The sequence below is a fragment of the Plectropomus leopardus genome, chromosome 19, assembly GCF_008729295.1.
Source record: "Plectropomus leopardus isolate mb chromosome 19, YSFRI_Pleo_2.0, whole genome shotgun sequence".
In the NCBI taxonomy this organism is placed as follows: domain Eukaryota; kingdom Metazoa; phylum Chordata; class Actinopteri; order Perciformes; family Serranidae; genus Plectropomus; species Plectropomus leopardus.
Genome location: NC_056481.1, coordinates 2,457,718 through 2,483,475, shown reverse-complemented (window position 1 = coordinate 2,483,475; position 25,758 = coordinate 2,457,718). Strand labels below are relative to the sequence as shown.

General features: G+C 38.1%; 2 protein-coding genes across 2 annotated transcripts; both read right to left on the bottom strand.

The window, feature by feature from the left end:
• Positions 1–891: 891 nt before the first annotated feature.
• Positions 892–19,189, bottom strand: exoc7 (exocyst complex component 7). Its single transcript, XM_042507623.1, is given in 21 exon segments — positions 892–1,843; positions 2,749–2,882; positions 3,003–3,044; positions 3,729–3,792; positions 3,883–3,978; positions 5,535–5,655; positions 5,740–5,805; positions 7,665–7,731; positions 7,921–7,983; positions 8,785–8,832; positions 8,834–8,884; positions 8,987–9,139; positions 9,917–10,062; positions 12,656–12,748; positions 15,416–15,427; positions 15,746–15,913; positions 17,108–17,330; positions 17,494–17,599; positions 17,709–17,893; positions 18,738–18,803; positions 18,993–19,189. Coding segments are annotated over 21 exon segments (2,085 nt in total). The 5' UTR covers positions 19,071–19,189; the 3' UTR covers positions 892–1,740.
• A 1,153-nt stretch (positions 19,190–20,342) lies between these two features.
• tvp23b (trans-golgi network vesicle protein 23 homolog B (S. cerevisiae)) lies at positions 20,343–25,201 on the bottom strand. The gene is made up of 7 exons (XM_042507807.1): positions 25,119–25,201; positions 23,342–23,418; positions 22,870–23,014; positions 22,688–22,777; positions 22,355–22,480; positions 21,037–21,165; positions 20,343–20,944 (listed from the first exon to the last, which is right to left on the bottom strand). Exons 1-7 carry the CDS (start codon positions 25,128–25,130, stop codon positions 20,918–20,920), a joined length of 606 nt encoding a protein of 201 aa, XP_042363741.1. The 5' UTR covers positions 25,131–25,201; the 3' UTR covers positions 20,343–20,917.
• Between the last annotated feature and the right edge of the window lie 557 nt (positions 25,202–25,758).

Sequence of the window (25,758 nt, the reverse complement as noted above, 5' to 3'; positions counted from 1 at the left end):
AAATTAATTATGAGACAGAATTTGATGGAAAAAAATCTGCTTTTACGTTTCTCCATTAACAAGATGATGTAAATTATCTAGTTAATACAGATTAGTTGAGTTTCATTCTTCAATGAAAACGTTTCTCGGCGTTCTGAGATATTTACCCAGACAAACTAAAAAAATGTTCCTCATTACACTTCTGTATAATATTTGTCTGTTGTATTATTGTACAGATAGCTCAACAAGCCTCGATGTTCTCTGTGCTGTTTTACAATATTACAATTAAAATATGCTGCATGATTATTTATTGTCAAATATCGTATTTGTTATATCTGACTGGCCGTGTTGCTGTACTGAGAGATATAAGTTTCTGTGTTTTCATGCATGCCGACAGTATTATTTTAAGATTTATTCAAAATAATTAATCAATCGAGTTGTTGGTCTTCTCTCTTCGTCTGCTTATGTAATATGAACACTGTTTTTTGTCTGAAACATACAGCACATCAGCAGATTATTTATTATAGAGAAGCAACATGCAAAAACTTGTCAGATTGTATTAATGAGAAAACTTTTAGGAAAAGGCTTGATTTATTAAATTTATTCCATCTGTCTTGATATTATTAACTAGCACTGTTTACACTGTAACATGACTTTCTGGAGGCCGTGTCGAGTGCCTTTTTTGGGGGCCTTAATCTCATGGTAAGTAATTAGTAAAAAAAAATCTGTGAAAATAAGAAAATAATAATAATAATAATAAAAGGAAAAAAAACCAAAAACAAATATGAATCAACCGAAAAAAGTGCAGCAAACTAGAAAAAAAAACATTATAATTTTTTTTTCTGTAACATATTTTAAATGTGCAATTATAATGATTATAAATGCATTTTTTGGACATTTCCATATTTTTTTTGATAATTATCTATTATTCAGTTTATCTTTTTGGTAATTATCTTGTTCTTTTTTAACCAACTGGCATCAAAATTTATACCAAAGAGGGTTAAAGACATTAAAGTGCTCCGTCGAGCTGAGAGGAGCTGAAGAGTTACAGATAATTCTCTGTGGATTTTAACTCTCTCACTACAATTATGAAAATTAGCAACTTTAACTCTCAACATGCTGCAGCCTTCTCCATGGAAACACAACCGCCACTGCAACAACCGACTGCTAAAATGTGGAAATAAAATCTGAAGCACAATCTGGACTGTTCATCATCAACCTCTGCTACTCATTAACACACACACACACACACACACACACACACACACACACACACACACACACACACACACACACACACACACACACACACACTCTTCCTGAGTTGGCGTTTTTGTCACAAACACAAAAGGTCACATCTGATGGAGCCGTCTCACTGAGGAGCGTTTCTCCTGCATCATAACCCTCGAATCCTCATTAGGATGCAAACGATGCTCTAATTTCGTCTGCGCAGAAAAAAGCACGTCGACGAGCCGATTAACGTTACATCGAACTGAAAAAAAAAAAGACGCTCTGCCTGTTATTTGTCACAGCAGTAAACCGTCTCATTATCCGCCCTGCGTTGTGTTGTGCCACAAAACAAATCGCGACCTTCCCGCGCGCCCGGTCTCAGAGTTCCCTTTATTTGTTTTCGAAATGATGAAGCGGCTAAATTACATAAATACACGGTGATGATATCTTTGTACAAAACGCCGGTCAGACACAGAGAGAGAGACAGCAGAGTGAGAGGAGACGCTGTGGAGCTCAGGGTCAAAGTGCAGCTCAGGCCGACGTGTCGAACAGCCTCTCGATCATCTCCTCCACCTCCTCCGGACGATACTTGTGGTACTTCTCAGGGTTCTTGGTGAAAGAGATGTTGGCACATCTGGAGGAGGAAAAACAGGATTTGATTGGCTGGCAGGAGGAGCATCACATAACAGTCATTAAACATCGATCACATCCGGAGCTATCAGAGTTTTTACTGCGACTGCTTTCAATGTCTGTCTTTGGCCGATAAATAACCGATAATAATAAGCATAAAGTGCTTTGATTTGGCCTGTGTTGCCATGGTTTCGCTCCTCCAGTCCTACACACACTGCATTATGCTGCGTGTCAAACTGCTGCTGCTAGATCAGTCAGCAGCAGTGTTTCCACCAGTTTCTTTTTTTAACTCTTTCCCCGCCATTGACGACATTTTCCATCAGTCGGTGTCCCCTGTAGTCTAGGGGACACTGTTACAGATGTTACGCAATAAAACAACATTTCCACGTCCAAAAACAAACGAACAAGACGATTTAAGGTCTCAGGGTGACGGGAGGAGAGGACTACTAACGTGCCGACTTTATCGCTATTTAGCGGCTTTTCGGAGCCTCTCAGCAGCGTTGTTTAAAAAAAAAAAACATTTAGAGAAACATTTAGCGACTTATTTAGATCATCAGTGAACAAGCAGAAAATATACGGTCCAGGGCAGACAATTATTTGTGGTCTCTGAGTAACTGCTCTTATCATTATTATTCTTGTTGTTTTTACTGAATATTCCAGTCCAGTCTCTTCTAGGGCACCGAAATGTCTCGATCCGGTCCTGATCCTTTCATTTATTAGCGAGCTCGCTGCTCACAGTAACCGCTGAACACCAGTGTAAGCGGCCACCGTCTCCCTCCTCCTGCTCCGTGTGTGTGTGTGACGGAGACATGATGAGAGGACATGATGAGAGGACATGATGAGAGGACATGATGAGAGGACACGCTGGACGAGTTCAGGTGTCAGTGTTTCCGTCAGTTTTCCTCTCACCTGTGCAGGAAGGCTCTGTAGGCGTCGGACACCACTCTCCTCTGAGCCTGACGGATGAAGTCTCTCTGCTCTTTGTCGGGGATTGCCCAGCCTTTCTGGATCTTACACAGCTCCTCCAGGCCGTCGTTAAAACCCTGAGAGTCGGCGAGGAGGAAAAAAACAGGTCAAAAAACAGGTCAGATCTGTTCTTCATGTGTTACGGATGTTTGTGGGATTCGGTTAAACATGCAGAGCCAAAGAGACTCTGAGCTCACCTTGAATTTGTCTTTAATCACCTGTCGCTCTTTGTCTTTCAGCTGCAGGACGGAAACACTTCTGTTAGATATTTATACAGATTCACACAGCAGGTAGACTATTAAAGACCTTACAGTGACTCTGTAGTTAGTAAAAAGTCATAAGAAAATTACCTGAAAAATAAGTTAGAAAAATAAATAAAAATAAAAATAAAACAAACAAAAAAACAAGAAAATGTATTTTTTTTCTGTAACATAATTTTAAGTTCATAATCAAGAAAACTATAAATATAGTTTTCTGGACATTTTCCCCTAATTTTTATTAGATCTAATAATTTCCCCCAGTAAATTCTCAGATCATTTCCTTGTCACCTTTCACATTTTTTGCAGTTTACAAGACGTTTCTCATAAAGTTATTCATTGTTTTTTTCTGTGCTTCTGAAAGAAATCAAACAGATCTTCTCAGGTTTCAGGCGTCTCCTTCCCCTCTGATGAACAACAAACAGCCCCTAATATGATTATTAGTCCTGATTATAACTACTAAATATTCATCTATTTTAAGACTTCGAAGCCTTTAATGAGAAATGCTGTTTCTGGATCGGCCTGCAGGAGACGCGTCCCTCACTGAGCTTAAACTGGCAAACCATCAGCTTCTCCTCAGGGGCAAAAATCATGCCGGCGTGTTAAAGTTGACACTTCTGTACCAAAGTCAGGCTTTTCTCTGAGCGTGAAAAAATAAATTCTGACCTTGGTGCCAGGTTGGAAGACGGGCATGTTCCTGTCCGTCAGGTGCTCTGTGACTTTCAACCAGCTGCGACAAAATGAAACACATCAGGTCAAAGAGAGCGGCGCAGAACAGCTCGGATGTTAAAGGACATCAAAAAAACGTTATTAATGTTACCTGCGCTGGTACATCTGGATCTGCTGCTCGATCAGCTCTCTGTACGAACTCTCGGCTTTCTTCTGAGTCACTGTTACCAGCTGGATCAGCTCCGACCTGAACACAACATACAGGACAGATTTACTCAGGAAAAACACCATTTCACTGGTTTATTTCCACTTATTGCAGCAGCGCAGGTTTGCAAACAATGCTGCCAGATTTAAGAATGTTTTCAAGTATTTTCTTTGACCTTCATGCAACCGTTGATTTCCATGATTTTCTTTCTTTGGTTTTGTAATGTGCTTTTGTTTGGTTTATGTGAGCAAAAACAAAATGCACAACCAAATGAACATGAAGACCTCTCGATCATGTAAAAACCATAAAAACTGAATAAATAAACAAGTAGATAAAAAATAAAGAAATACTATAAAAAGATAAATAAATAAAATAATATGAACCAAAAAATAGGTGGGGGAAAAAAAAGAAAAAAAATCAGTTTTTTTCTATATAATTTGAGCATCAATTATTGTACAATTTCTTCACAGTGAACAAAATCCTCCTTACTTATATAACTGTTATGTAACAAACAATGAATGCAGAAACTTGACGACAAATGACTCAAGTCAGCGCAGATTTTCATTACGAGCCACGATGAACAACAGAACGTCAGGGTGCCTAAAGATAGCCACGATTCGCACAACGGTGCAACATTTTTCATTATGTTTTTCATTATGTGCAATTCCCATCATGCCTAGATCAGAAAGTTATCGGGACCGCAGTCAAAACATCTTTAAACGGCTGAACATCATCAAGAAGCAGAACATTTCATTAGAATTTTGCAAATCATCTCTCGTTTTTTCATAAATTTTGACCCAAATGATATTTCTAAACAACTTGGCACGTCGGGGCTTCAGGAGACTTGGATTATTTCAGACGAGGAGTATGGAGACATTTTTTGGTTTTATTACGTAACGTTATTATTTTAATGTTTGATACCTCCTCACCATTTGCTTCAGTTGTTTGGGAGATGAACGCCTTTTCCCCATAAAACTCCAGCAGTGTTTTGTGGACTATAAAACTTCTCCAGACTTTCCAATCGGCATGAGGGTGAGTAGATAACGCCTATTATTGGGGTCAATATTGGGCATTGTGCCGTTTGTCTTTATCAGCATTATATTTTAATGATTGCCAATAATATTTATTAATTAAAAAGTGCACCGAAAGTGTCAGCATGGGAGGAAGTTTTACTTTGTAAAACCTCTGGGAGCTATTTTTATATATTTATTTTTATTTAAATTTCACTTGACTTTATAAAAAAAAAAGTTGTAGGGAACTTGCTGTATACAATGGTGAACGTTTCAGTTTTGATTCAACATTTGCTAAGGGAATTTTAAGAAATGATAATGACTGATTTTTTTTTTCAATTGAATTATCCCTTTAAATGGTTTTGTTGCTCCTGATGGGCATGAATGTGTGTGTGACTGAGAGGCAAATTATAAAATGCGTTGTCTGGTGCGGCAGAAAGGAGCTACGTAGATGCAGTCCATTCACCATTTATAATGGATCCAGTAAATCATCATAATGGACCTAAAAACAAACTCGTGGTTCCAGCTGATGGAGATAAATCATGTCAGTGAATCAAGTTCTGAAGAAAAGAAGAAAACTTTGCTCACTTCTCCAGTGACTTGAGGATGTAGTTGTAATTGTTGTGCAGGAAAATGGCGCTCAGAGCCGAATCCTCGTACACTTTGGATTTACTGAGCAAGTTCAGCTGCAAGTTTCCCAAAACTTTACCTGAAAGGGAGAAAAAAACCTGTCAGTTTCCAAAAAAACCCCGAAAAAGTTTCACAAAACACAGGCGATTTCTTCTTTACTCACAAATATAAGTACTGAGGAGCCTTTTGTTGAACTCGGAGGTGTAGCTGCTCGCTGATGAACTCGTCTCTGGAAAAAAACACAGACGAGGTTAACACCAGCAGCTTTACATTAACTCTACAACCTGCACTTATGAGTTTTACTACTTGATTTAATCTTTTAACACTTGTTTGATTTTCTCTTTAGATAAAACTGGCAGGAAATCTACATCTCCACTCAAACGATAGGTATGAATTACAGTGAGAGCTCTCAGGTTGCCATGGTAACACCTTTAAACCTGCGCTTCAGCACATGCACATCACAGCCGAGCGTCTCATCATGAACACACACACTCTTCTCCTCACAGTCTGAATTAATTATAGCATCAAGAATCAACATGAACAAAAAAGGACTTCACAGTGCGTCGCCGGGGGGGCCTGCACGCCGCCTGATGCTTACCTCGGGGGTCTAAAGGTATATTGTAAGTGTCGCCCAGAACTAAAAGGGCCGAGGCAAGGCAAGAGAGAAAGAGAAAGAGGCACAAGTGCAAAAAGGTTAGAAAAGATCTGTTAGTGCAGAGTGAAGCCAAGTGAGCAAGCAGTCATCAGCCACGCAGCGAGGGGTGGAGGGGTGGAGGGGGAGGGAAAGAAGGGAAAGAAAAGCTGGGTTACAGCCCCCACATGAGGGATGATTGGATTAAAATTCATAACAAATCCAATTTAACATTAACAGATGAATAAATCCTCTCTAAGATATGACTGATGAGCAGGCTCCCTCTGGAAGAAGAGAAAAGTAATTTGAAGCTGCACACGAAGACGGAAAGTGAGAGCGAGTGAAAACACATCGGTCACAGAAACAGAGCGAGGAGAGAAAGCGTTGGAAAACAGCTACAGCTTGTAAACAAAGTCGAGATTGAGCGAGGGTCCATCTGTCCCCCTCACACATCATGAATGAATGAAGTTTACAATCTGGATTCACGACGCACAAATACAGAGCAGTTAAACTTTTTGTTGTTTTAGCTCTGTACTTTAGATTTAAATCAAACAGGAGTTTGAGCTAAAAGTGGAAACAGACAAAGTTTTTTTGCTTTAACTCATTATGAGAAAATATTAGTTATGCAAAGTCACGGCTAGAGAATGAAAACAAGCTCGCTGTCTAACGAGCAAAAATGGTGATTTTATTGTGACATTTCTGTAACTCGTCTGAAAGTTGTGCTCTACACGTCCGTTCACGAAGCACGCACAGATGTGCATAGTTTTCTTTTGTTTAGAGAATAATGACATCATTGCCGTTTCCACTTTGAGCTGAATTAATTTCATCTTTGACGATTGCGGTTAACAAAATAAGCTTTCCAATAAGGAAACTTTGTTTTTCTCCCACGCCTTCACGGTGAACGAAGAATCCAAAAAGCGAACGTTCTCGATGAGCTGAGGTCACAGGAGTCCACATTTAACAGCAGCAAAACTAAAATCCAAACATCTCCTTACAAACTCATTCACTTGTGCAGCATAATGCACGTCTCTTCATTGTCTGAGCATGAGAGTGTTCATGTTTGACATCACGAGGTTTTAGTGAAAATGCACGTGTCTGTGAAGTACTGAGTGTACATCTGGATAAATGAGACATAGATTACACTGCATGAGTTGTGTGAGAGTTTTCTGATATACTTTTGCAGTTGCGAACCCTTATGACTTCAATTCATCAAGAATTTTGTTTTTGGATTCTTCAGAAATTGAAGGTAACACGGGTGAGTCACTGATACACAAATGATCATTTTGTGCATAAAATTTTTCCTTTAAAAGAAGACCTGCACCTCTGAAGATGTAGTGCAACATCCAACAGGGACCACTGCTGATCTCAGCACTAAAGGGACCAGCATTAGCAGCCTAGCGGGGCAGCAGAGGGTCTACGATAATGAGAGCTAACGGCTCGTGTTGGTGCGTCTGTACCTTGTGAGGCCAGCATGGCTCCGGCGGTCTCGTGGAAGTCCAGCAGCTGCTGCAGGAAGAGGATGGCCTGCAGGAGAGAGGTCACAGTAAGCATCGCCGCTTATTCATTAAACACGGCACTGTCTGCCGTTCCCAAGGAGACCACCTGGATCCCCGGAGATGGACAAACAGCAGAGTCCTTTGCGGAAAGGTGTTGAGTTTGAAGTGCAGACGGAGCAAATAAATCCAGTTACGCAACAGAGGAGAGTGAACTTACATTGCTGGTCAGTTCGTGGACCGTTCCATCCTTGGGCATGTTGTACTCTTTATCGGGATCATTCTGGAGTTAAACAGAGAACGACTCGGTGATAATCAACATATGGCCCACAGGCCAAATCTGACCCCCACAGGGTGCCAGGTAGCCCCCAAAAAATGTCTAATTCACAATGGAAGTGATTCACACTGGGAATAGTTTTTGTACTTTTAGTATACATAAGGTGTCAGAGTGCATAAAACAGCATCAAAATAGAGCTGTGTATGAAAAAAGTGCCAGTGGAGGATCCCCAAAACCCAACAAAGGTCCCTAATGTCCTAAAATCTGAGAAAGGACCTAAAATCCTAGAATCATTTTTAGAAATGACCAAAAATCCTTGAAATATCCTAGAATTTTAGAAACATCCTGAAATCCTAGAAATGTCCTAAAATCCTAGAAAATCCCCAAATCCTAGAAATATCTTAAAATCTTAAAAAATGTCTTAAAATCCTATAGATTTACAAAAATCCTAAGAAACTCTTACTATACTAAAATCCTGGAAACTCTCCTAAAATCCTTGAAATATACTAAAATCCTAGAAATATCTTAAAATCTAAGAAATGTCCTAACACCCTAGAAACACGCGCCGCTGCAATCGGCCCCTGCGCCGCTGCCATCGGCCCCTGCACTGCAGTAACTGGCCCCTGCGCCGCTGCCATCGGCCCCTGCGTCGCTGCCATCGGCCCCTGCGCCGCTGCCATCGGCCCCTGCGCCGCTGCCATCGGCCCCTGCACTGCAGTAACTGGCCCCTGCGTCGCTGCCATCGGCCCCTGGCCTCCTGTAAAAGCACGCTGGGTGTCCCTGGATGAAGTGACGTGATGCTCTTGCCTTGATGCTGTCTGCAAACTCCTCCAGAGCTTTGGCTCCGATGGTCTCCCATGGAGGTGATGAGTGTCGGCAGCTTGTTCTTGGTGCTCGCTGCTGTTCCCTGCAGATAAATTTAACCCCGAATATTAATCAAAAGACCGTCTTTCTGCAGCGTGTTCTCTCACTCAGACAAAAGATCACGCTGTGTGAATAATGAGATGACCTGCAGCGTGGAGTCGAACTCAGACTTGTTCATCTTCAGGTGTCGCAGGATGGGGAAGATGGTGAGCACGGCTGAGTAGTCGTGGCGCATTATGGCCCTGCGAGCTGCGGACACGATGTTGTCCCCCTCCAGCATCAGGTTGTCCAGCGCTTCCTGTGGACAGACAAGTCCATGCGAATGTTTGTATCAGATCTGAAGAATCTCCCTTGAGGTGCTCGAGATATTACGCTGACAAGATTCAGGTGGATGCAAGGTCACAATTAATTAATCAATCAATCAGACTGAATTTATATAGCTCTGTTCATACAAGTAAAACTGTAACACATAGAGATTCATACAATAAAACCAACACCAGAGGCAGGAAAAAAATCAACAGATAAAATAAACAAATATTAATCAAAAGTAAAATACATACATAAAATACTCTTAATAGCTGATAAAAAGTAAATTTAAATAAATAAATAATAAAAGGATACCATAACAAATAATCTATAAAAACATTAAAAACAATAAAATTATGTAGCATCAAGTATAACAGACTAAAATGTATAAATAAAAAGGTAAGCTAAATAAGGTAATATTCAATTAAAAGCCAAACTTAAAAGGTAGACCTTGAGCTTTCTTTTAAAAAACCTCCAAAATTGACTCAGTTCATCGTTTGATGCAAACTTCTGCTGCTCTTGAGATATCACGTTCATAAGAATGAGATGGATAAAACCTGAAAACCTGCGCAGAAGTATAAAATATTCCTTTTAATTGCCTATTAATTATTAGAAAGGTGGCCATAAAATCAGCCATGTCAGGCTGCAAGAATCCCCAGAACAGCCTGCAAAGTCCCGGAGGCCCTGATAAATCACACACCGTCATCCTCTATTTGAGAAAGAACAGGAAGTGAGACCGGCCGGAGGGTTCAATGAGCGAGTCTCTGACCTGAATGAGCGAGTCGAAGGTTTTCTTCTGGTGGTGCTCGGGGATGATCTCGGTCAGCAGGGCGTACTCGCTCTGAGCCAGCTTAACGAAGGCACTGATGCAGTGGATGTAGGAGTCGATCTCGATGTCCAGAACGTCGTCTTTTCCTGAGAGGCACACGAGGAAAGATCCAGTCAGCCCGTAAACTAAAAGGTTCTCAAACAAGACAAACAACAGTCTGTGGTGCTGAGACCGAGTGTGTGTTCATATTCAGAGGAAGGTGTTTATGCTGCAGGCTGTGTTTGCTGGACTCGGACAGTTCGGTGCATTTTACGTGCTACTAAAATAAAAATTACACTGTGGAAACTAAACAGTTACATTCAGACTGTTAAGGTCAAAAAATGCTCCATTGAAACCCATTCAAACTGACATTTTTGATCCCACAGCCATCAGAGCAGAAAAACAGGACTTGTATTATTTCTGGGTGTCATTCTGGGCTTTTGACTCTGAATTTGTCATTTTTATTATTTTCCACCTGATGATGTATTTTTTTTTTAAAACTATATTTGACATATGGAGAAAAGACATGCTATGTTTTTTTTCATCTACGAACATAGTGGCATCATTTAAAGGGTTAAAATTCTGAAAATTAATGAATATTTAAAATTTATGATTAGGACTGATGATGTTGGTTAAAAATTGACTTAATGAATGAAGAAAATAATATTAATGTATAATATTTTTTATAGCCTTATTTTGAAAAGCCCATTTTGTGTTCAGAGCCATACGAGTGTAAGTATTTGACGCTGCACATTAAATAATAACGTGTAGAAATCAATGTTGCTGATTATCACTGAAATATCCCAGGCTGTGATAATTAAAAAAAATCAACATGAAAATAATTCATTTTCTGTGGGGTTTTTTAATATCTGAAAGCATAGTAGCATCATGAGAAAAAAATGGGATTTAAAGGGCGAAAATTCTGAAAATTAATGAATATTTGATATTTATGATTAGGACTGACATTAATTAACTCAATGAAAGTAGAAAATCTTATTCATCAATAATATCTTTTTAAAGCTTGATTTTGAAAAGCGTATTTTTTTAGGTGATATTAAAGCTGCAGTGGGTGATTTTTAAGTCTGGTGAGCCTGTTTTGTCGTAATGTTCCTTCTCTTTCCCACGTGTTCCCGTCACTCACCTGCGGCGGCCCCGTGCTTCTCGGTCAGGGCGTCAGAGGTGTTTGACCCGCAGGTCGTGATCGAAACCTGGTGGGTGGGGCGGGGGGCAGCAGGGACACAGGCCTAGTCAAAACCACCGGGGTCCTGACTAGGCCCAGAGGGGGGTGTGGGGGGACAAACCTGAACCTGGAGCATCTGTACCGACCACCACCAAGCACCCAGCGCGGGGAAGCAGGGGACACCCACTGAGGTCAGACTGGGGCCCAAAGAGCCCAGAGAAGTGTGTTTGCGTGAGTGTGTGACTCGTCTAAGTTAGTCAGTGTGTGTTTCAACTACATGAGAGCTTTGAGAAAAAACGTCACAACAGCTTTTGATTCGTCGCAGTTCTTAAAGGTTCATTTAATCATTTTTACACTTTAAACACTGTTAAAGAAACACAGATTTTTTAAAAAAAAAAAAAAAAATATATGATAAATAAATGATGAACAATAAATATAAACAGAGGTAGTGTAGTTCTGCTAAAATAATATAATAATGAATAAATAAATAAATAAATAAATGATTAAAAAATTTAAAATAAATTAAAATAATAAAATAATAAAATAATAATTAAAATAATAAATAATAAAATAATAATTAAAAAAATTAATTAAAATAAAAAATTAACAGTTCAGCTCTGTTGTCCTTGTTTTTTAGCTGTAAGTTATGGAAGCTCATTTCTACCAGTTAAAAAAAGATTTAAAAAAAGATAAAAACTTAGCCTCTTGATGAAAAAAAGATCATGTAAGTCATTATAATAACAAACTTACTTGAAATAATGACTTATTTATCTCGCATCTCAAACTAGTGACGAAGTATCTTAAAATAATAATAAATGTTCTCAGAATTATGCCTTCTCTCGAATAATGACTTAGTATCTCAAAATAACGACTTAGTATCTCAAAGTTATAAACTTAATCAAATGTTTGACTTTCTTATCTCAAAATGATGACTTGGTATCTTGAAATAATGACTTGGTATCTCTAAATAATTAATAAGCGTCTCCAAATTATGAGTCACTTTCACAATATTTTTGAGTTAAGTAATTTGTTTTTTTATGAATTAATATTAATTTACAGGATCATTTTCCATCACATTGACAGTAATGAGCTTCCATAGTGTGTCTGACTCTATCGTCCTGTAAATTATTCTTGTAACTGTGTGTCAGCATCTTAAAACCTGAGTTTAATTTCTTGTATGTGTTCACGTACGTGACCAATGAAGCTGATTCTAAAATACGTTAATATGTAAAAATAAATTACAAAACAGAAATATCCTTAAACAACAACGGTAAGTGCTTTAGGATGAATGCGTCTGCTTTAGTAATTTAAGTTCGGCCTCATGAAGGATTTTCCAGGATTTATTAGATATGTTTTTATTGAACTTGTGCGTGATCTTAAAGCTGTTGCGACGGCTGTGAGGAGGTTTATTTATGCGCGCCTCGTCGCTCTGAGTGAGAAACATGGAGGCACGACATAACGGGAACACTGTGAGCGAGGAGGGAGAGGAGACACCGAAAGAGGAGACCGAGGTGCGTTACCTTCCAAAGGAGTGAGGTTAGAGCCCCCCTTTTTCCCATCCAGCCCATGCTGTGAGTACTGTTTCAGAAGGTTCTGAGCCTTGCGAATGGTCCCTGGTCCCATAAACACAGACACAGAGTCCAGAGGGGGCAGCGAGGTCCAGACAGCCAAAGAAACAGAAGAAGGAGGAAGAAGAAGAGCTAGGAAGTGAGTGATGAAACCACCACCGAGACAGGCAGCAGAGGTTCGTATGTGGAGGAGACGGGGGGGCGGAGCCTACAGCACCACGGCTACACAACAGGATGACCAGGTGAGAGACAGAGCGACTACAGCTACGTCACATGTGCTCGGACACACGGCGCCCCAAGGTCATGAGAGAGCAGAATAAACAGGTTAGGTCAGTAATAAAAACACAAAACAGCCATCACAATTAATACAATTAATACCCAGCGCTAATATTACCAGGACATTCTGGTTAAACAGGCAAAATCTACGGTACGTTCATGTTCTCGCGGTTAAAACACAACATCTTAGTTTGGTTAGTGAGTCAGTGAGAAAGTGGCAAACTGAAAGCTGCAGAAAAACTTCACACTGAGATGAAAACACTGGCTTTAACCCTTTAAAACCTGGAGTGACATCATAGCTCTTGTGCTGCGTTCGGTTGCCTTTCCTAAGTATTTAACCCTAAAGCCTAATTGCAATTTGCAATTTCAACATTGCAATTTCTTTCAAAAACCTTGGAAAAACAGGCAATGACCAACTTGGTAACAAATGTTTCACTAATTACAAGAAATAAGTAGATTTTTTTTGTAATTAAAGCTAAAAAAAAAGGAAAAAAGGGGGGAAATAAATCTACAGAAATAAGAAAACAACTAAGTAAAATGTCAAAGGAAAAAAAGACGAGCAAAAATGTCTAGGGAAAAAGAAAACATTTATATTTACTATAAATACATCTTATTTATTACTTAATTACTTTACAGAATTATTGTGTTTTGTAAGACTTTTTTCAAGTCTTGTTTGCCTTGTTTTTTTTACTTTCTTTGTCTTTTTTTAAACTAATATTTAGCTAATTTTTTGTCCTTATTGGTCATTTCGTCTTTCACCGCAAACTGCCTTCCAAAAAACATCAAGCCAATATGCTCGGGTTTCAAAGGGTTAAAGTGGCTTTTTTACGCACACAGCCAACAACATCACAGTCCCATTGAAACTTCAACTAAATTTGAGTTTAATATTCACTCTCATTTAAACTCTAATTCTGTTTCTACCTAATTTTTGACCTCCGCTCTCCGTACAGTCATCAGGTCAAGTGTTTTACACGACTGTTCGGTGAGAAATTCTTTTACATTATAATCATTTTATTCACTGTTATAATAAAAAAATATATAAACATCTGTCCTCACGCTTCAAAGCCAGAAAACTAACCATTTCAAACTCCTGAGTAACTCTAAAATAAAAGTGTTGTTACGACACTTGAGCACAAACAACAGCAGAGGAAAGCTGTGAGTGTGAACAGTGCAGACAGATTTGTGCCCGAGTGAACCAGAACATCAGCGACACACTGCTGCGATAAACACTACACACAGCACACACATCCACGCTGCAGCGACCTCACACAAACACGGAGAAAACTCCACGGCCTCCGGTTTCATGGCGAAACTGCCAGTGAGCTTATTTTAACGGACTGTCTTTTAAGTCAGTATTAAACAAACAAACAGTTTGTGATTCGTTGTTGTTCTGTGAGATAACCGCACCTTATTCATTTGAATATGACAAAAGAAAACAACAACAGAGCGGGGAAATAAATTAATGTGGAATTATTTAATTAAAGCTCCCTGATATAAATATATGTGAAATCGTGAAATAAAAGTCCCCTTAAATAAATAAATAAATAAAGCAAGTAAGAGAGTCAGTAAATAAGCAAATAAATAAATGTGAAATTATGGAATAAAAGTCCCCCAAAATTAATAAACATGAAATTGTGACATAAAAGCTCCCTTAAATAAATAAATGTGGAATTATGAAATAAATTTCCCCAGAAACTAATTTAAAATAAGAAAAAAAAACATGGTTTAAAATAAATAAATACCATTTTATTTATTTACTGCACTATACTGGCTTATTAATGTATTTATATCTACATTTATTTATATATTTTTATTTCCTCACTTTTTTCAGGATTTAATTCATGGCCATATTATTTATTTCATATTTTTATTTAATATTGACTTAAATGGTATTCCATAAAATTCTGACATTTTTTTAAGACCAAACAATAACAGAGGTTAATTAAGAAGATAAAAATGAATAATTAATTAAAATCATAATTAGTTTTGCAGCCCAGCTATTATGAAATTACAAATACTGTGATGGGAGATCTTATTTATTAAGGACAGCCCTGAGATCTGACAAATTTTCTTATTTTTAGGATGATGGACCAAAGTGTTTTCTCCAATTTTTATCAAAGGTAAATCAGATTTGTTTTTACTGTAAATTGAACTGAAACTTTAGAAATCTTAAATAAAGTTAAACTGACATTATGTCTGTGCAGGGAAAACCAGCAGGGCTCTAATTTGAAATATTTCTAGTCTCTTATGATCGCTGCAGTTTCCAGCCGTACATGAAACCAGAGGCCGACGTCTACAAACGACGCTCTCCAGAGGACAAACGACCTTCTGCCGTCCTGCTGCTCGACGCTAGACAAACTCATGCTGCCACTTATTTGCTGCGACATCCGACGGACAGAAGCAAGCACGAGGCACACACCAAAGCTCTGTGATTACCTGGGATGTAGACTGTCATCACAACAGGGATTATAAAAGAGGAGAGGATGAAGGATTAGTGAGTGTAAAATCACAGTGCGGGGCTGTAGTGGGTGAGTGGGACGATTATAGAGACATGGAGGACACTCGAAACAGAATAATGTGGCTGGATGGTTATCTAATCAAACGCTGAGTGTGGCGAGGATTTCTGTGTGCTGACAGGTGATTTAATTATCAACATTATGCAGGGTCATGCTTGTTTGTTAGATTGATGTATAGAAGAGGACTCAGACATCAGAGAGTTTTTACAGACTGAAGAGATTCTGTGTGAGAAAGGCGTCTGCCGCTGACCTGGTCTCTTGGGCGCCTTTTTGGTGGGCGTGTCCTTGCGTTTGGTTTGGACGGCGGGGGAGTAGAGGATCCCGGAGGAGGCGCTGTTCTTGCGGAAGTGATCTTTGAGGCCTTTGATGGAGCGATCCAGCTGGTTGGACCTGATCTGGAAGTAGACGTTCATGAAATCTGCAGAGGAGAGAGACAGGAGACCGTTAAGAAAACACAACGATGAAAGGGTTAACTTTGGTATTTTGGACCCTATTTTCTTATGTTTTTTTTTGTTTTTTTGCTCTTTAAGTGGTTAATGGGAACAACAGTTTCTGAAACTGATCCAGCACTGAGTGAGAGGGTCTGCAGCGGCGAAACAGGCTGCGATGTAACCACTCAGGAAAACTGCGCTCAGTCAATTTAAATCCACTGAAGTGTTTGTTTTTGTCACTGACGGGCTCAGATTGTTATTCTGAGTGAATAACAACATGGAAAGGGTCTGCACAGAGATAGTTTTTGATTTTGTTTAACCAGAAAACAGAAATCCTGAAATCACCAATGCCAAACCCACCAGACACCTTTTAAATAAACTGGAATTTTAGATCGTATAAAGCCAACATAACGTCAGTTTCGTCACTGACATTATGCTCTGATTGTTATGATAAATGTTTGACAAAATTATGGAAAGTAAAGTAAAGCAGGTGCCCCATGAATGAAGGCAACGTTGATGCCGCAGTGGCCGTGGATTCGATTCCAGCTCACGGCCCTTTGCTGCATGATATCCCCTCTCTCTCCTTCTTTCACACTATTGATCTGTCCTATCTAATAAAAGCAAAAAATCTTCAAAAATAAAAATGATGGAAAGTATCACTACAGAGGTACACCTTTTTGTTTGAGTAAGATCTTTTCTGTTTAACCAGAAACAGCGCTGGAATCATTGCCAAATGCATCAGACTCCATTTAGTTAACAGTAATTTTATCATCATGAAACACACTTCATTTAGTCTAATGAAACAAAATAAAACAAAAAAAAGACGTCTTAATTAGTTGTCTTTACACAGTTCTACTACTGTTTATTTTAATGGAGTCTGGTTAGTTTGGCGTGACAGACTTCAGGGCTGTTTCTGGTTAAACAAAAAGGGATCCTTTCATAATGCTGGCAGACACTTAAATGAACAACCTGAGCCTGTCAGTGACAAAAACAAACACTTTTTATGGCACTCTCGCTCAACACTGGACCAGTATAAAAGAAATTATTGTTCTGGACAATCACTTAGACAAAAACATGGAAAAATAGTGTCCAGGTTGAAAGATATAGACATTAGGGGAGAAGAGGAAAGCTGGAGGAGGAGGAGGAGGAGCAGTTAGGAGAAATAAAAAACACAGCCGTACCCTGGTTGCGTCCGTACTCCACCAGCCAGCCGGCGATGCAGATGACGTCCTGGAGCACGGCTTCGGGCAGGTGTTCCAGCACCACGTCCTCCTGAACCTCCAGCTCCTCGTCCACACTGATGGCGTCCAGGATTAGGATGGGCGGGACGGGTTTACTGTAGCGAGTCAGGAGGCTGCGGAACTCCGCCTCCAGCAGCTCTTTGCCTTTCTCGAAGCGCGCTTTCTGCACAAAAACAATAACATTTATCCGTTTTCTAGGGATTTTCCATTTGTTTACATGCACAGAAAAAATTTTATACCCACACTGCCTTTGCCCAATACCCAAAAATACCTGGTTATTCCTGTAAGAGAGTACATAAACATAAAGATAAAGATTAATACTGCACCACTGTGTTGAGTTCGGGGCTGTCCGGGTTGTTGTCTTGAAAATATTCCACAGCTTTCTGAATCTTTGCAATACAAGCGAGATACTCGTCCAGTCTGCCCGTCGGCCTGAAACAGAAAAATCAAAAATCATCACAAATCTGTTTTCTACATCTGCTCAAAATCCATTAACTCTTTCTAAGCCCCACCAGCCCCCATCGACAGACCCGAGCCTCACCCCTCTCTGATGATGCGGTCCGTGTCTTTGGCCACATGGTAGTAACTGATGACGTGATCCATGCAGGACAGGGTCTTGTCCACGTTCTCCTGCAGACGCTGCAGGTTCTCCGTCTGCTTGTGGACGGGGATGATGGAGTTCTCCAGCTGCATCAGGCGACTCTCGAACGACGACAGGATGGAGACCTTTCAAGACCATAATGACATCATCTTAGGTAAGGACATGGACATTAATCTGCCGAGAGAGGGCTTTCATATGAAACAATACAGCTGTACCCTAACAGCTCACTTCTGTTTTCTTAGTTTGAGGTGTTCGGTGATGAGCTTTGGCAACATGCTTGAGCTTGCAATATCAAAAAAAAAAAGTACTTAGATCTGTCAAACCGTAACTAGAATGGCACAGAGACTCCAGAGACTGTTTAAAAATCAGTTACAGATACATGACCCTCCCTCCTCCATAAAGTAGTTCATAGAATTTTTAAAAACCTTACCCTGTGATATTTTTCCATCTTCTAAGTTAAAAATATTTTTCTTGGAGCACCCCAAAGTGACTGCATTTGTCCCACATGTGCTCAGTAATAATAATATTTATAATAACATCTCTTATTCACTTTTCATATATATATACATATATAGGAGGAAGAGTCATGTATTATTTTTCACTTTGGGGTGCTCCAAGAAAAATATTTTTAACTTACAGCAGGGAAAAAATATCACTTGGTAAGGTGAAAAAAAATGAATGAATAAATAAATAAATAATCATTTAAAAAATCACAGTCACACCCGAGCAACCCCCCTCTTCTGGTAAAAATAGAATTATAGGACAGTATCATCAATGGCATTGCAAAAAAAGGTGAGTAACGAAACTTATTGTTGGTATTATTTGTAGTTGTAGTAATATTTATATTATATTATTGTAGCAACATAAGCTAGTATGGTAAACTTAATTAAAACTGTGAGAGAGTGTGTGTGTATGTATGTGTGTGTGTGTGTGCGTGTGTGTGTGTGTGTGTGTGTGTGTTTTCCTCACCATGCCCTTGGTCAGCTGATCGCTCTTCTCCAGGTTTTCCCGGATGAATGACAGCGTCTCTTGTTCCTGTAACATCACACAGACACATTGACTCACTTCTCTCGCGCTCTCAGTGCGAAACGACATTTAAAGTAACACAATAATCAACATTTAAACCAGAGAGTTGAGCCGTTTTGATAAATATTGCAGTAAAATGCTCGCGTGTGTGTGTGTGTGTGTGTGTGAGATGCTTCCTTCCTCTCCTCCATGACTGACCTGCCTCAGTTTCTCCTCTATCTCCCGCTTCCTGGCGGACGCGTCCTCGGTAGGAATCATCCTGGAGGTAATTCCCATCAAAGGACGGCCACCGGTGGATTAAAAATTATTTAAAGATTGTTTTAGGTCGTAAAAAGGTCAGCAGACACAACGCAAAGCTACTGTTATGGGCAGCTGAGAGCAACGACTTAAAGCTAAACAAGCTAACGGTTACAAAGCGGTCTGTTCCGGTTTGAGTGTCAAAGTAAAACAACCTACTGTCGGAGTTAATGCCGCGACTTTGTTAGTAACCATTAAACGAGAGTTAAATACTCACTAGCTGTTTTTTAATCGAGTCTTTTTTATAGTAAAATGTAAACTTTGAATATTTCGAATATTTACTAAAAGCATTTTCATGTATGCAAACTGAAATGGCTTTATTTTGAAAGGAAAATATCTCAAGATCTGGTCAGTGTGTGTAAACCTGATGAAGGCGAGGCTCCTCTTCCGGTTTGATCATTCCGGAAGTGTTTGGAACAAAATTGACGCCATATTTGTTGTGGCACACAAAATAATACTACATATTATTAAAATATAATATGGTAAAATAAATATATAAAATATAAATACAGTAAACAATAAATACAATATATAAATATTTATTATCATTATTTTATTTTCATTGTTGTTAGTGGTATTATCATCATTATTGTTACTACTACTATAATGTTAGCTCCAACAATATATTAAATATAGGTCTGAAAATATTTAACAATCGTTTTAAGGAAAGAACAAAATTGTACCGTGTTGGGAATTTTTCTGGAGGTCTAAAATTGAAAATATAGACTGGAGAAGGGTTTCTAAGTATTGTATCTCAAATAAGGCTACATCTCAAAATTTTTCATAAAATATAGTCTATCCTGCAAATTGCCTATTTGCTAAGTTTACAGATACCGATACTTCCTCTCTTTTTTTTGTCTCTGATGTGAAATGTCCAAAAGATTTTGGACAGATCTGGAATCTGACTTCACTGATGTTATTTGTTATTATAATCATTTAGACAATACAGCTTACATCCTCAGTGCTATATTGTTTTATTCACAAACAGAAATTATTGAATCCATTTCCTAAATTTTTATTTTCTGGACTGACCAAGGGCCAGAAATCATGAGGTTTCATTCATTTTTATCTATTTTCAAATATTTCTACTATGGAGACACACTTGGTGTCCACTTTAGAAATCCCCGTTTTGTCCTCAAACCATCAGATTTAAGTTGTGCATTTTTTTTTTTACAAACTGTTAAGTAAAAAGCAACTTTTGCAACAGATAAAAGCAGCATAAACACTGCATCAATAACGACACCTTTCAGAAAAATGTTACAAATGTATTTGCACAAAAGAAGATGTTCCACATAGTTTCTTTACATACATATTTACAAATCTCCTGGAATACTTCGTACTGTTACTTTACAACCTTTTCTATTATACAAACAGAAAATGTTTGTACAAAACCTCTCGGAAACAACATGTTTTAGTTTCATAAAGATTAAAGAGGCAATGAAAAAGATTTACTAAATAAGATAAATTAAATTAAGACACCTCAGAGAGCTGTGAGTCTACATGACACAAATTACAGTCACACATCCCAAAGCCTTTACACCCTTTTTCACTCATGCATTTACACCAAATACCAGTTAAAGTCTGGGAGGGTTTATTGCTCGGCTTCAGTTATTGAAAATAGCAACCAGACCTCTCTACGGAAAACAAAGAAACTATTGATTTTGGACTGATTGAGTCACACATTAGGTTAGAAAGGAAAGAAAAACAATCATGTTATTTTCACTGAAGATTGCAAAAAGATTGCTCTCCGTGTATCCACTTGCTAAAAGAAGATCTATAATAGCATTGAGAATAATGCAAACAGGTTAAAATCGCAGAGCGGCGCTCTACGATTCCTCTTCTTTGGACATCGCCTGGGGAGGAAAAGAAAAAAAACATATATGAGGATTTGTGAAGCAACAGATAATGTGAATTTTCAGTGTGTTTCACTCAGAATTCAAGTCACCTGTTTGAGGAACTGTCGTCCAAAATAATTTGTAGCCATGTTCTTTAAGCTGGTCTTGCCTCCCACTTTACACCGCACATATCCGTACAGGTTGGCCCCTTGAAGCACCACACCCATGATCACCACAGGCTGCCAGGAGGACCACAGTCAGTTATTTTTTTACAACAATGGGACACAAAAGGCTGATGATATTCTATATTCAGAGAAAGACCAAAACCAACAGTGACTGTATCTACAAACAAGTATTGTACGTGCATCAGAGCCTGAAATATCTTCTTCCTCTGAGCCCAAGAGCTCCATTGTTGTTAAAAACTATTAAAAACACATCAATAAGCCACTCTGTTGAATTGGCTGAAATGTTCATTTATAATAAACACACACAGTGGTTTATTTTGACTCAGGACGCATCTACAGTAATAACCCTTTCACTTCAAAACGCTTTAAAACAAAAACAATCCCCGTACACACACAAATTTTAATTATTTTATTTTATTATTATTGTTCTATTAACATTTTTATTATTACGGTAGCTTTATGATATTATCAAAAAGTTATTAATTAATTTTTTTTTTTTTTTTTTTTTTTTTTTTTTTTTTTTTTTTTTTTTTTGTATATAGAAAGATATAGATATATATCATCATACACACACAAAGATGAAATCACAAAATTGACACAGACTCAGCTATGATGCTTGATGCATCATGACTGATAAGACCCAATTACTAAGCGAACATGGGTGTCCACGTCATCATCTTCAAAAGCCTCCGTTTCCGCCCGTCCACACTAGAGGTTTTTGTACACAGAGTCTGTTTTTTTGTGCGAAATTGTTGCACATCTAAAAATAAATAAGACCTCACGTTGTGTCATGTTTGCACACTGACTTTAAAACTTTTGTCAGTCAATTAAAGTTTTCAGAACTGGTTTAATTTTCTGCATTTTTCACATCAGTCAAACGAAAGGCGCAGATGTAGCGACAGTTATGCATTTTAAAATGAAAACGTGTTAGTGTGGATTTTGCCTCGATCCCACTGCTGCTTCACTGGAGCACCAACTGTGGATTAAACTGAAGAGAGTCCCTAACAAATGCACTCTGTCCTCTGTTCAGTTACTTTTGTTAAAATGAAATATTCATGATCCGTTTTTAAGTTATTAGATGTCATATAGGAACCAGTGGGCTCGCTGCTGAGCGCCGCAGACAGACTGGAGACGTCAGAGAGAATTCAGAACTTAGCTCCCACAATCATCTTTTTATGGGATTTGTTGAAATAAGAAACTTACAAAATTGCAACACCGTTATGCTTAAAAGTTGAGCACTTACCACCCATTTAATCTTGAAGGAAAAAAGGGTGCTGAAAGCAAAGACGACCCAGAGGACCGGACACACAATCAGCCCGATCCAGAAGATTCGGGACTCAGAATCTGACGCTTGTTGCTTCCCAGTGCCCTGAAAAAAAAGAAAACAGGATATTCTCATAGCTAAGACATCTGCAAATGTCATAAAGCAAGACGAAAAGTCAAAGAGTTCATTTATTGACTCTACACAGTCCAAGAGGTCATGACCATGAGATGCTGAAGACCCCGTGTGGGACAGAACAAGAACTGTACCACCAAATCACACAAAGCAGCATTAAAAAAAAAAAAGCCGTTTTACCTTCCTGGACTCAAAGACCCAGTGGCTGCGTCCATCATCGTCCACCTGGTTCCACCACCTCAGACCCACCATCAACCTCCCAGTGATGTTCTGTAAAAACACAGCAAGTTTTTGTTTAAAATCTAAAAACTACTCCTGTTGTTGACTAAATTCATTGTAAAAATAGAAGTAAAAGAACGCACCTTTACTGTCCAGAAGTCACATGAGAGCAGGAGGATTATTGTGACCGTGCAGCCGATGAAACTGTTGCTGAAAATCCCGCAGAGCAGGTACACGATGATGGCGCTGACTCTGAAGAAGAGGTGGAAGAAGGACGCCACCGGGTGCCTGGTGACAGGACATAATGCAGCGCTGAGCGTCTTTTATCTGCATCATAGAACAATTAATATGTGTTCCCACAGCACATATTATACAAACAAACAACACTTTTGATGATGATTTTACTTGCTCCATGACTCTTCCAGGCCTGGAAAATTTAATGGTGAAATTCCATTACTTTTTTCAGGTTTTCCATAACCATGGAGACCTTGAACCAACAGTCAAAAATTCAAGCGTATTTGGCATTTTTTCTTAAAAACGACTCTTAAAACAATCCATGTGTAGTTCAGCAAACAAAAAGAGACCGTTAAAGCCATCAATTCTCTGTTGACCTACTTTATATTCGTCCTCTTTGACCTTTTCCCTCCATCCTCCTCCGCATCAAACAGAGACACGTCTTCATCATTGGTATCCTGTGGGATCAATAAGGAAGAGGCAAAACCCTCCGAGACTCAGTAAACAAAACCCTCTTAACCAAAACCTCAATAATGTTTACAGATGGACGAGTCATTGGTACTGTGAGCTTCAGAGGACTCTGTGTGCTGATTAAAATTACTGCACCACTTTTATACCAATATTTCTCTGAGAAAATCTTTGCATTCTTGTATTCAGGAAAATAACATACTAACATGCTGTTGTTAAAGTTTATGGATCTGGTAGAATTTAAACTGCACTAATAACAAAACATGTTAACAACTTTTGTAATGGAACAGGTTAACTTGTCGTTATCCTATTTTATTAAGCATCTCTACCCTGTTTTTGCTGTGATTTTTTCAATATTTAAACTCTTGAGTGTTGCAGTACTTTACCTTATTATTGTTATTATTATTACTTTTTAAAAAAAATTCCTACCAATATGTTTTGCGAAACCAAAGCAAATTCCTCACAAACCAATACTTACTGTGTAATATATCCTTTTCTGATTCTCATAGTAATGTAATGTATTAAATTTGATTATTTTTAGAAATTTTTAAAAAGTCTGTAAATAGGTGATGCCAAAAGAAGGCATTCATGCACTGCAATAAAATGCAAAGCAACAGAGTTATGTTGTGTTGTATGTGTTTGCATTGTATTTATGATTATGATTCTTGGCATTGCAAAATATATCATTAATATTCCTATTTATCATTTTTGTTTTATTTTGGCACTTTCTTCAGTTAATTTACTTTTTTCTTATTTATTTGCTAATTTCAGGTGTTTTTCTTATAAGGTTTTACAAAATCCTTGTTAATTTTTCGGTTAATGTCTTGGCTCATTGGCTTTTTCCAATGTTTTTGATAAGATAAGCTAAAATAGAACTTTATTAATCCCAAAGGAGATTTTTGTGCTAGATTACTCCAGAAATACAGTAGCATTAAAAAGCATACAACAAAAGAGCGACAAATAAGTGAAAAATAAAATAAAATAAAAAGTGTCTAGTAATAATAAGTATGCTTAAAAGTAAATCGTAAATAATGTTTAAAAGTAAAAGTATAAAATTAATAATACTGCACATGGAGTTTAAAATTGTACGTACGTGAACATAAGTACAGTATTATTACACAAAATATACTTCAAGAAACCGGAAAGAAAGAAAGAAACCGGATTATTATTCTCAGGTTTCAAAGGGTTAACTATGATTAACATGCATATAAGGAGAGACGTCGTGTTTCCCAGCAGCAGGGCTGTCACCGCTGCTTTATTGTGTATCTTTATATTTTTATTTTATAATTAAAATGAAAAAACGAAGCTAACGTTAGCTAACGTTAGCTGATACTGACACAGCTACTCGCTAACGTTAGCTGGCTATTAACAATGAAGTTTGAATGCGTATAATGTTACACACACACACACCGAAAATAAACATATTAATTTAGATAAAACTTCGCTATTGTGCGGTTTTGGAAAGCTAAAGCTAAGCTAACGTCCGCTTTGAAGAAATGTAAATAGCTAGAGAAGCTAGCATGCTAGCTAGCTATCGTTAGCACGGCAGATGTTCACCTTAGTTTGGGAATATTTTGTGTTGACGAGCTGATTTCCGGTTATTGGCCTCATTATGTGACGTTACATCAGCTGAAAAACATTTTTTGAGCCGGCAGATAAAAAAAAATAAACATTAAAATCTGTCACTTACTTCTGTTAGCATGTTGAAAGTTGGGCAGGACCTTCGGTTACATGCTCAGCTGGAACCAGACACGTCACCGTGCGCCGGGTCACGTGACCAAAACGTGCCACGTATCTTGTTACGTCATGCAGTGTTTACGTTTGATTTTTATTTCATAATTTAATTTAATTTATTATTTTAATTTTTAGATTTTTTATTTATTTAACATTTTCCTTGATTTTATGCATTTTATATACTCTATTTTCATGTTTATTTTGTTAATAAAGTCAGTGGCTTATATGTTATTTATTTTATTTTCCATTTTATGTTAAGCATTGTGCGCACTTAATTTTTATCCTTATTTTATCTCACTTTTACTAGTATTATCAAGTGGATTTTATCCATTTGAAGATGCATTCTGTGTGCTGTTTTCTGATTATATTTTATTTTTACATGCATTTATTTTTTGTTGTATCTTACATTTTTGTCTTTTATGTGTTTTTGATGTGAAGAAATTTGGGCTGTATTTCTTGTATGAAAGGTGCTATATAAATTTATTATTATTATTATTCCGGCTTCTTATTCATTTTTAGTTTTTTTACATCTTGCTCCACAGAAACTTAACACAAGAAAAATATACGGTTTTGCCCGTCAGTGTGCCCAGAGTGGT